The sequence below is a fragment of the Mobula hypostoma genome, chromosome 1 (genome assembly GCF_963921235.1).
Source record: "Mobula hypostoma chromosome 1, sMobHyp1.1, whole genome shotgun sequence".
NCBI lineage: Eukaryota > Metazoa > Chordata > Chondrichthyes > Myliobatiformes > Myliobatidae > Mobula > Mobula hypostoma.
The window spans coordinates 206,445,129-206,458,156 of NC_086097.1; the positions used below are offsets into that span (position 1 = coordinate 206,445,129).

At 38.2% G+C, this 13,028-nt stretch overlaps 1 protein-coding gene across 1 annotated transcript in view; it reads right to left on the reverse strand.

The window, feature by feature from the left end:
• st18 (ST18 C2H2C-type zinc finger transcription factor) overlaps positions 1–13,028 on the reverse strand; it is a 139,156-nt gene that overhangs the window by 62,980 nt on the left and 63,148 nt on the right. Inside the window, exons 5-6 of the mRNA XM_063041769.1 lie at positions 5,665–5,799; positions 2,231–2,321 (exon numbers count right to left, since the gene is read on the reverse strand). Coding sequence (XP_062897839.1) covers positions 2,231–2,321; positions 5,665–5,799 — 226 coding nt within the window. The remainder of the gene's footprint in view (positions 1–2,230; positions 2,322–5,664; positions 5,800–13,028) is intronic.

Genomic DNA, 13,028 nt, shown 5'->3' on the forward strand with positions numbered 1-13,028 from the left:
CCCACCTTCAGATTCTTTCTGAAAAGATCTGTTTCAATGGTTATTCCCAAAGGTTATTGATGACTAGCAGAAGTGTTTTGGCTTGTCATAAAAAAACTTCGTTACCTCACTGGGTATTTAATTTCATAACATGGTACTCGAATGATATAAAGAAAACAAAAAGTATTTGTATTTTGCAAAAGATTACCATTTGCATTTGTTTTCACAATGGCTTTTGAGATATGTTACAAATCACCTTTATATTCCCTGATAACTGACCTAAGCTCAGGAAGGTTTATTGCTGTTATCCCTGGATGAAAACCTAATCCTATGAATTTAGATTGAAATCAGCACATATTCACCAAGGTTTAGAAGAATGACAAGTGATATCATTTAAAATGTAAAATTCATAACAGGTCTGGAACTGGAGGTGTCAGTCTCTGAGGATGGAATCAATTATTTAACATTGGGATTGTATTTCTTCACATGTAGGGCTGTGAGAAGGTGGAGCACTCAATCCCAGAAGGCACTGGATGTTCAACTGTTGTATATCTTCAAGAGAAAAAAATCAACAGGGTCAGAAATCAACTGATAAAAAATGGGATCAACTGCAAAGTGGATGATGTAGAATCATCCCACAATTCGCCTACTGACACAACTGATCAGCAGATGATACCATAGTCACAGCACTACACACCGTCGTCACTCACCTCGAGAAGAGGGATGCTTAAGTTAGAATGCTGTTTTTGGACTACAGTTCAGCACTCAACATCACAATTCCCCACAGGCTCAACAAGAAGCTCAGGGACTCTGGCCTGCAAACCGCCTTATACAGCTGGATCCTGGACTTCCTATCGGATCGCCGGTAGGTGGTAGGGGTGGGCTCCTTCACCTCTGCCCCTCTGCCCCTCAACACTGGAGCACCCCCACAGCAGTGTCCTGAGCCCCCTCCTCTACTCCCTATACACCCACGACTGTGTTGCCACACACAGCTCCAATCTGCGGATCAAATTTTCAGATGACACAACACTGATCAGCCTTATTTCCAACAATGATGAGATAGCCTACAGAGGAGAAGTCAAGGCACTGACATAGAGATGGCAAGAAAACAACCTCTCCTCAATGTCAAAAAATGAGGGAGTCGAAGGATCGTGGATTACAGGGCAGACAGAGACAGGCTGGCCCCTATTGACATCAATGAGACTGTAGTGGAGAGGGTGAGTAGTTTCAGATTCCTTGGTATACACATCACCGAGGATCTCAACTAGAGTGTACATACTAGCTGTGTGATGAAGAAAGCACAACAGCGCCTCTTTCAATTCAGACAGCTGATGAAGATTAGCATGAGTCCCTAAATCCTCAGGACTTTCTATGAGACACCATCAACATTATCCTGACTGTCTGCATCGCTGCCTGGTATAGGGACGGTACTACCCTCAATCGCAGGGCACTTCAGTGGTGCAGACAGGCCAGCACACCTGTGGATGTGAACCTCCCACTATTCCGAACATTTACAGCAGCAGGTGTGTAAAAAGGGCCCGGAGGATCATCAGGACTCCAGCCACCCCAACCATACACTATTGCAGCTTCTTCCTTCTAGCAAATGGTACCTCAGCATTAAGGCCTGAACCAACAGTCTCCAGGACAGCTTCTTTCACCAGGTCATCAGATTTATCAATACACATTGATCTGATGGTGTATTTGACTGTACATACATGCATACAAAACAATAACATATACAATATTGGTGTTTGGGCAATATCCTCCCATATTTCCCTTCCCTATTGCTTGTACATAGTGACGGAGACGCAACATAAAGATTTTTACTCCCTTGGATGTAATGAATAAATAAATAAGTACATAATAAAATAAGTAAATAGAAAATCAGCATGATCTTATAAAAATGGTGCAGCAGGCTTCAGAGGTAAAATGATCTACTCCAATGCTCACTTCTTATCTAAGTTGTATCATCACAAAAGCTATACTATTCTTTTACTTTGATTTTTCCTTTTACCACTTTTCTTCATAACCTATCTGAAATCCAAAGAGTATAAATCAATTGAAATGATACTGAGCAGAACTTCGCGTGCCCAAAACAATTTTGTCAAAAATAACACAGCTTTAAATTCTATCTCACTCAGACTGATAGAACTCTGAAATGAACAAAATGGTGAAATACAGTAGTTTAGGCAAATTACTGATTGCCTAACTCTAGAACTGTAAAATATATACTCTAAGTAATGCAGCTTACCTTCGGTGTGAATTGCGGTTGCTGTTCACGTGGCCTCTTCCTGTGCATCCTGGGGTTGGGCACCTGAGAACATTCTCATGCATGGCAAGAACTGAAAAGATGCAATAAAATATACCTGGTCATGAATGAAACTGGATCAATATACACGTTCCTTACTTATCCTTCAGTGTAAAGTCTGTCTGTCCAAACATTTTTGTACATTAATTATATGAACAGGATGTTCATATAAATTCATAAAATGTATAAGCATAGGTAAATATAAGAAGTCATTATTTTCAATGAAGCTGTCAACTTTTGATGTATTATTGTAACTTCATACTGAATTTGTTAACTACTATGTTGAAAATCCTGCATTTTGCTGGAAAATCTGATCAATTTGCCATGAACAACAGAATAAAGTGAACTAGTTGACAAAGTGTATTTGGAAACATTTTGCCAACATAAAAGGTTACTCTGTAAGATCAGAAGGCATGAGATTGGGGATAATATATTAATAGGACAGAGAAGTGGCCATCTAGCAATAACAGGGAGTCAAAATCATGGATCAGTTTCAGGTTGGCAGTCAGTAACTAATGGGGTACTTCAGTGCAGGAGGGAGGGAAGGCAATACCTGGAGATTGGCTCGATCTTTGACCTGGATGATAAATGCATGAAGGTAAATATGGCTCGAAGAGTAAAGGGGAATGGAACATTGGCAGAAAGAAGCTGCCTGATTGACTTCAGTTCTAATAACGTGAAATTGCATGAGATCCTTACACATTGATGATATGATGAAGCGGGGGAGAAGAATTAAAGGTTTTAAGTAGAATTATCATTACTCTTATGGATTATGCTTGAGCATGGTATGCTTTGGTAAAGGAGAGAAAGCCTGAATGTGCTTTATGAAGTACAGCCAATTCTGGTGGTGGATGGCTAATCCTCTATTTTAAACTTTTTCTTTCTAGATTGAGGGAATGCAGGTGGGAGCAATTCTGGTTTAATCAAGACTTCAGGAAAATAAAGTTCTGATACAAGATTAATTGTGCAGAAGAGTTATGGACAGTGTAGGGCAAGGGTAAGTAGTTTTCACTTTGAAAAATGCATCTGTAAGTGAATGATTGAAAGTTTATAATTGGATATAACAGGAAGAATAGCTTGTAAGGAAAGGGCTGGTGAAGGATGCAGGAAGATGATCAGAAATAGTCTTCACTGGTGTGCATTGGTGATCACGAGTTTAAAAGGAACAGAGTATAACTTCAATGGGTAACTGAAATGAAGATTAATATTACTGAGGATGGAGAGCAACTCAGCCTAAAGACTTGGCAGTGGGGTTGGATTGACAAGACTGAAGGCTACCTTAGTGGCTAATGGAATCTGTTTAATGTTAAAAGAAAAGCAAGAAAGGTACAACAACAGGAGGTGTTTGACAGATATGGGGGGGCGGGGTGGAAGATGATTTGTTATTTGCTGAGTGGCACCAAATAACAAATCGTGTTAGTGAGGGACAGGCATAGATCCAGTTTAAGTCAAAGCCTGGATAGCAAAACAATCACCCAGTATTAGAATAAGTGATGCCGATTGCTGATGAACGAACGTTTTGATGAGAAATACAAAGGGAGTGTTGGCTCAGTGGCAATGTTTGAGATTCAGGTCCTGGATTAGGTGAACCAAATTGGGAGATAAATAAAATCAATTAATGCCAGTGGATGCTGGATGAAAAGTGCAGTGAGAGATGAAGATGGAGCAATCGTATTTAGTACTTATAAAGAGGCCCTGGTGGGTGTTTTGTTATTCCTGAAGAAAATACCGCCTTGTTCTGCTGCTCATAAAGCCTTCTTATCTGCATACCATCTGATTAGAGAGCCCAGTGAGGATGAAATACCTCACATACCTCAACTCCAATGCTTTGATTTTCTGGCATGTTAGTTAGTTAGATAGTTCAGAAAACTAGTTAGTTTTTCCCTGACAGGTTAAATTGAATGCTGTGGATTGTCTGAATTTTCATCTGATCACTACCCTTGGCATGTGATCTGTAAAACATCAAGGAAATGGCTGTAACTTTCTAGATGTCTTGGCAAAATACACTTATTTGCCTTCGACTTTTGCAAGTTTGTCCCATCCAAAATGATCTTGGATTTTGATAGATTGCAGTATAGTCCTTAAAACTGAAAGTATTTTAAGAAATTTACCAGAGTTATTAACAAGTTACAAATTCATTTTAATGAAGAATGAATCAGAATGGTAAAAGAGTAATTACAAATAAGAAGTATTACTGATGATTCAAAGAGCTTGTCTTTTGAAAAGGTGAGCTATGTGAGTCAGTAATCCCTCAGACTCTAGAGGTCTTTTCCACTTTAGTTGATCTCTTCCGGGCTGGTGCTTTATTGGCTTCTCTTCCAGAGGTGAAAATCATCCAAAGTCAGATTTTCAGGCTTTACCTCAGTTATATGATGCTGGATATATTTATTACTGCTAGATTAATTATTTGTAATTCTAAAACCTGTGCATAATATCCTTTGATAACAATAAAACTTACTGGGAAAGAGCAGGGAGGGTTTGGCAACTTCATTCAGAAAACCACAACAGAATAAGATGGATCAATTTGTGAGCCTTCAATGCTTTAATTCTTTAATCATGATTTAAAAAGCATTATTTAATTATAAATTAATGATTTCTCATTCTATTTTTTGCCTTTCTGTTCAATTAGGTATTCTTGTTTATGCTTTTCTCAGCTGTTTTAGTTGGGTCTGAGGAGTAACAGATCTGGGAGTAATTCCAATAGGAGTACGGAGTAGATGGGTGAATTATTTTAAATTGGGCTTTGTATTCCCTGCAAAAGCTTCTATTTCCTTTGCCAGTTCAATGAAACAGATACCCACATATTGTTGCTGCTATTGTGATTATATAATGATCTTTATTAATCTTACTGTTCAACAAAATCATCTGATATAAACTCTTATTTATTATAAACATTTATAAACAGTTAATGTAACTTAAGTGTAATCTACCAAAAATTCTCCTGTTTCACATTAGTTTAATTTTAAATCATAATAAAAACAAGTATAGGAAAGAAGATCACAATGAGCCCATGAAATGATCCGTCACCATGTTTGGAGCAAGCAGGTAAGAGCAAGCGTCCGCTTTTCACTTTTACCATGTGCTGACCTTGGAATCATTAGGTAACTGGGTGGAGCTTTGAGCTATAATCAAATCAATATATGGGAATTGCCAAGCAGAACATTTGGTCTGTTTAAACCCCATATGTTCAACTGAAGAGCAGCCAGATCTCAGATCCAGATTGTTTTATTCTTTGAATCTAAATATTGCGTGTACACTTTTTTTATATCAAGACATTTCAAATGTTTGTAATACGCCACAGGAGCTTTAGAATGATAGACAGCATTTATATGTAAAGTTTGCATTACAGAACAAGTTTGTCACTGTTGAATACTCACTGTCTGGGGGCACCCTCATTTTATGAGGACATCCTGAGAAGCTGCGGTGATGTGGATACAGTCCTGTGATGTGACCACTGCCATCACACCCTGGAGTTGGACATTTGGACTCTTTTTTGTCAGATCTTATAGAATCTGTAAAAATCAGCAGAATATGAGCAACAAGGTAACTCAAATACAGTCATGTGATCTATAGTTTCTCATAAAAGCAGTCACCAACATAAAGCTGATTAATATCCATCTAAAAATAATGTAGGCACAAAAATACCAGCTCCTCTCTCATACCTCTGTAATTCCTGCTGCTTCACTGTAATACTGATACATCTGATTTTGCCTTCTCCCTCTCAAAATGCAGAGTAAATTCAATCATATTATGATCACTGCCTCCTAACGATTCCTTTACCTTAAGCTCTTAAACTCCCTAATTAAATCTGTTTCATTACAAAACCCCAAATCTGGAATTGACTTTCCTCCAGTGGGCACAACCACAACCTTCTCTAAAATGTCATCTTCTGGGCATTCTACAAATTCCTTCTCTTGGGATCCAGTAGCAACCTAATCTTCCTAATCCAGCTGTATATTGAAATCCCCCATTATTATCATAACATTACCCTTTTTACTATGCTTGGCTGTCTTCCATTGTAATTTTTATGCCACATCCTGGCTACTATTTGCAGTCCTGTATTTAATCCCATCGGAGTCTTTTTACCCATTCAGTTTGTTAATTCTACCCACAAGGATTCTCCATCTTCCGATCCTATGTCACCTTTATCTAAGGATGTGATTTCTTATTTTACCTATGAATTCATCCTAGTTCCTCTGCCTACCTGCCTGTTCTTTTAATACAAGATGTATCCTTGGACAGTAAGTTTCCAACTATATTTTCCTTTCAGCCATGACTCAGTGATGCCTACCACATCATATCTGCCAATCTCTAAATCTGCTACAAGGTCATCTTCCTTCTTCTGGAAACTGCATGTATTCAAGTATAACACCTTCAGCTCTGCATCCATCACTCTTTTCAATTTTTCCCTCATGTTACACTTCAACTCATCCCACCTACTGCAATTTTGCTCTATTATCTGTCCTTTCTCACAGTCTCACTACACACTGCTTCTACTTGCATACCAACTGCCCAATTCTCAGCCCTATCATTCTGGTTCCCATTCCACTGCCAAATATGTTTAAACCCTCCCCAACAGCTCTAGAAAACCTGTCAGCAAAGATATTGGACTCCCTTCGGTCCAGGTGCAACCCGTCCTTTTTTACAGGTAATACCATTCCCAGAAAAGATCCCAATGGTCACAAAATCTGAAGCCCTGCCTGCTGCACCAGTTCCTCTACAACACATTCACCTGTTGAAACATCGTATTCTTACCCTCTCTGGCGAGTGGCACAGAGAGCAATTCTGAGATTACTACTCTGGAGGGCGTTCTTGTAAGCTTCCTACCTAACTCCTTGTATTTTCTCTTCAGGACCTCCTCCCATTTCCTATCTATGTCGTTTGTACTACAAGTTCTGGCTGCTCCCTCTCCCCCTTTAGAATGCTGTGGACCCAACCTGAGACACCCCTGATCCCAGCACCTGGGAGGCAAAATATTATACGAGTTCTTTTTCACGTCCACATATTCTCCTGTCTGCTTCTGTAACTATGGAATCCCCTATCACTACTGCAATCCTCTTCTCCCCCTTCACCTCTGAGCCACATAGCCAGACTCAGTGCCATCTGGGTGCCCTACATTTAAATATGAAGATTGTATTCCTGTCGTATATTCCATTTAAGCTTATTTCCGATATCACAATTGAAAATAATTGAGAATCAAGCAAAAACACATGGTGTTTCAAAATGGCATTTTATTTCTTGCAATAAAAACAATTCTTTAATGTATTTTCACATGATGTAACGGTTTAGCATGGACTAGATGGGCTGAATTGCCTATTTCTCTCCTGTGGTTCTCCATGACTCTGTGACTCTGGTAATCTGATGCAGCTGAAAACTGAGTATCCACAAAAAATATTTGTAATACTTAAAATGAAGCTGTATAGCATTCTGTTTTTAGATAACTTAATTGGATCAAAACTACTTGCCAGCTTAATTGATGTACTAGAGTCAATTTCTTTATACATTTCAAGCAAAAATGCTTTTAAAGAGTATGTATTAATGGCCTTGTGTCTCATATAGGTTAATTTTTACCAGGTTTTTTAAAGCATGACATATAGATATAATTCGCTTGGTGATTAGATCCAATGTGGGCATAAGATTATATTGTTGCAACCTGTCAGAAACTGTACCCTAGGTACTCGTGTGGTGAGTTTATGTGTTAACCTATTATATCTAAACTGACTCCTTATCTATAACCTCAAGCTTCCCCTCTAAAAAATGATAATTGTGCTTCAGTGATTTTATTGTATTTATTTTGAGATACAGCATGGAATAGGTTCTTATGTCCCTTCGAATTGCACCGCCCAGCAGTCTCTGATTTAACACTAGCCTAATCATGGGACAATTTACAATGATCTATTAACCTACAACTGTTATGTCTTTGGACTGTGGACAGAAACCAAAGCACCTGGAGAAAACCCAAGCACACACGGGAAGGAATGTACAAACAATCCTACAGAGGATGCCAGAACAGAATTCTGAACTCCAACACTGTGAGCTGCAATAGAGTCGAGCTGGCCACTACCCTCCTCCCTTTTTGAATATTGCACTATTATTTTATAAGGAATATTTTCCAACATGAGTTAAGCATGCATCCAACATGTAATTATATTTTATTTAAATCATTCATAATTGATGCACAAAAGAATTATAATATAAAACAATTAAAAAGTTCTTGTAATAATATGGTAAAGAAACATTTCGTTCATAAGTATCACAACAAATATGTTCGCAAAACTGTTCCAAAGCAGGGCAAAGTGGTTTTATTTTTAACTGGGATTGTGATAGTACTGCACCTGCTAACGCCAATCTCTAAACTCAAACAAGACCTTTAGCCCTATCAGATATAAATATCCACGAGTACTCTCACTAACGGGAAATTATAATATAACTACCCAATATTCAAAGACTAGTTCACTTCTCTAATTTATTCCAGCATTGGGTCCCCTCTCCTTACCAAGGAGAAGATACTTCCAGCTAACAAAGTAGTTTAAAACACAATTAATTTATTTTCAGTGATACATGTTTAAATCCAAGCTATTTCAAGTCCAAAGTACAAACTATTTCTAAAGCACAAAGCATTTTCAAAGCACAAAGGCCAAAAGATTTCAAAACAGTTACAATTATAGGTACAACATACAATTTACAAGTACAATAGATTAAAAAGACATACTAACGATGCAGATGAATGAATCATCCATTGCAGAAATTGAAGCCAGAGGAATGGATTCTAGTTCACCCCATGTTTCTTACATAGCTTCTTGATGTTCTTTATCCCATTCCTAAAAAGCCTGAACTGCTCTCTGCATTTACACCCTTTTCTTCCACTTGGCTGACTTCAAACACATATTTTTCCTTGGGAACCCTTTTTACACAAAGGATCTAACAGCTTTTTGAATTACAGTTACCAGTTATCCCCAATTAATGCTGTAATACTAAGTTCACTGAGTACAAAAAACTTAAAACATTAATAGATCAGAAATTTGATATACTAAGTGGTATTACCAATCTGGTCTGCAAGCATCCCTGAACTAAAACAATGTAGTCAGTGTCATCTGTTTTGAAACAAACCAAATTAAATAATCCATTGTCTTATACTGCACATTTGAACAGCAATAAATCAAATGTAGTGAACTACATCTTATTGTCCATAGAGAGAGCATCTACTATATACAAATATTGTTTGTAAGGCTGTTCTATTGACAGTGCTTTTTTAACTTCAAGCTGATTACTGCTTGCCATCCATTTACATTTTAAGGAATGGAGACTAACTTCTATTTATGACCAGAGCTAAACAAAGCAACTTGTTTCTTGGTCTCCAGAGATGCTGCCTGACCTGTTGAATTCCTCCAGAACTTTGTGTGTGCTGTATAAAGGTAGATAGTCTTAGCCTGAGCAAAGGATGGATTACTAGATATTCACAGTTCAAATGCATGCATTGTGATTCCTGCATAATTTTCCTAACTTTTTTAATATATAATGAGATAGATACATAGATGACTTCTATAGATATGTGGTAGAGAGAATATTGATGAGCTGAATCACAGCCTGGTATGGCAACACCAAAGTCATTGAATGGAAAATCTTACAAAGAGTAGTAGATACGGCCCAGTCCATCATAGGTAAAGCCTCCCCACCACTGAGCACATCTTCATAGAGCATTGTTAAAGAAAACAGCATCTATCATCAGGGAGACCCACCACCCAGGACATGCTCTCTTCTCACTGCTGCCATCAGGAAGAAGGTACAGGAGCCTCAGGACTCACACCAGCAGATTCAGGAACAGGTATTACCCCTCAACCATCAGCCTCTTGACCAAAGGGGATAATATTACTCAACTTCACTTGCTCCATCACTGAAATGTTCCCACAATCTATGGACTCACTTTCAAAGACTCTTCATCTTAGTTTTTCAATTTTGATTGCTTATTTATTTACTTATATTATTTAATTGTTTTTGTATTTGCACAGTTTGTTGTCTTTTGCACATTGGTTGAAAGCCCAATTTGGTGTAGCCTTTCATTGATGATATTATGGTTATTATTCTATTATGGATTTATTGAGTATGCCTGCAAGAAAATGAATCTCAGGTTTGTATATGGTGACATATATGTTCTTTGATAATAGATTTACTTCAAACTTTGATGTAATTCCACAGTTTTATGATAAGAGAGACGTATTTCCACAGTTGTTCCCTGGCAACTCTACCTCAGACCTCCACTTCCAGAAGGCCTGATAAACTTTTATCAGTATTTTTCTGTCAATAACGTTTGAATTGTTTTTAAATTTCTCTGATAATTAGAAATATTTAGAAAGAATATAAGTAAGTTTGAATAATGAAAAAACATGGAGCTTAGAAAAATAGGGGGCTATGCGGTAGGGAAATTCTAGGCAGTTTCTAGAGTAGGTTATATGGTTGGTGCAGCATTGTGGACCGAAGGGCCTGTAATGTTCTGTAGATTTCTATGTTTCTGTGTATTGGTATGTTCAATATTGTCTTAAGGTAATGATGCCTAGTTTCTTCAGAAAATCACTCTTAGCCACTGACTCTAATCACTCACCACCAATATAGATGTTTGCATCGATATTGGACCCTTCAGATGAAGTTCTGTCCTTGCAGAGTTGTCATAACTAAGATTTTCTTTTTCCACTTCTGCAACATCATAGGACACCACCTACAAGAATGCCCTAGGAAAGTTTTTCCTGCCCTAGTCATCCTCCAACTCTGTTATTCCCAATGTCCTCTTGATCTGATTCCACTCCTCCACCCTCCATAATGGAGGTAGGTAAGGGTAGGGCAGTGAATATTATCTACGAGGACTAGATCAAAGCCTCTGACAACGTCCCACATGGCAGGTTGATCTGGAAGATAAGGTCACATGGGATTCAGAAGGAGCTAGTGAGGTGGATCCAGTATTGGTTCAATCGCGGGAAGCAAAGGATGACTGTTAGACGTTGATTTTACAACTGGAGGCCTGTGACTAATGGAGTGCCCTGGTGTTGGTGTTGAGATCTCTGTTATCCATTATTTATGTAAATGAAGTGACTGTGAATGTACATGGCACAATTAGCAAGTTGTTGGTGATACATTTCAACTTAGGGAAGTGTGAGGTGACACACTTTAGACGGACAAACCAGGGTAGGGCTTATACAGTAAATGGGAAGGCACTGACTCGTGTTGTGGAACAGAGGGTTCTAGGAGTACAAATGTACAAGGAGAGAGGGCGGCAAAGAAGATATTTAGCATGCTGGCCGTCATCAGCCAGAGTATCAAGTTTAGAAGTAGAGATATTATGCTGCAGTTATACAAGTTGGCAAGGCTGCACTTGAAGAATTGTGCACTGTTTTGGGTACCCTGTTATAGGAAGGAGATTGTTAAGCTGGAGAGGGTGAAGAAGAGATCTATGCAGATGCTGTCTGGACTAGAGAGCCAGGTTATAGGGAGAGGTTGGCTATGCTGGATCTTTATTACCTGGAGCACAGGAGAAGTTGAAGAGACCTGAGAGGTAACTTCTTTATACAGAGGACAGTAAGTACCGTACCTGGAATGAATTGTCAGAAGAACTGGTTGGGGTGGCCACATTTGCAATATTTGAGATATTTGGATAGGTACATGGAGAGGAAGGATTTGGAGGGTTATAGGCTGAATTTGGGCAGGGAGGATGCTGTAGTTGGCATGGATCAATTAGCCTTCTGAGCCTATATCTATGTTATATTATTTTATGACTCTATGACTATTGGTAGCCTTGTATTATGTTGCCAAAGCCCTAAACTCTGGAGATATAAGAGAATACAAATACTGAGATCTGGATAAAAAATTCAAGTTGCTCGAGAAACTTAGGGGATCAGGCACCATGTGTGGAGGTAAGGGGATTGACAACATTTGGAATTGAAACCCTTCATTGGTCCTGAGTTCCTTCAGTAGGTTGTTCTTTATTGCCCATAAGATATAGGATTCACTTTTCTTTTACTTTTCTAATTTTCTTATCACTGAAAATTACATTTTAATACCTCTATCTATGACTAAGTTGTTGGTCATGTACCTTAATATCTCTTTATATAACTTAGTGTCAAAATTGTTTTGATTATGCTTCCAGTATCTTGAGGTGTTTTACTACAGTGAAGGTACCACTTCAATCCACTACTTTTGTTGTTAATTGAATTGTGCTGTGAAGAAAGAAAAATTACCTGGATGCATTGCATATACTGTGATTGATTTGCTGTTTCTCTGGAATAAATATTCGTGTTTTGCTGGTTTGAGGATACAAAACCTTCCATATAAACTCCAGGTTTCCATTTTTTACATTTCTATTCATTAGTTTAATTCCCCCTCCTTCCTTACGGCTTTTAACAGAATAGGCCCTGAGCATTAAATCATTAATATAAATTCAGTGGACAATGATGTAGCTGCCATCACCATTTCACTATTTCTAATTTGAACCCAGTAGTGAACAGATATAATAATAAACCAAGTATGCAAGTGAGGGATGGAAATGAGGTAGGTTAGATTGAAATGAGGTAGGGCAGTGGAGATTACTTGAGGCTGAAGCATCAATGTGGCTTTGGGTTGGATGGCCTGTTTCTGTGCAATAAGTTTCATACCTTGTTCACCCTAAAATTTTCCATATGGGAATTGAACGAACTGGCTGAACAGAATGAATAATACACCAGAATTTTTATATCCTTTGATGAAGCTAGTAACA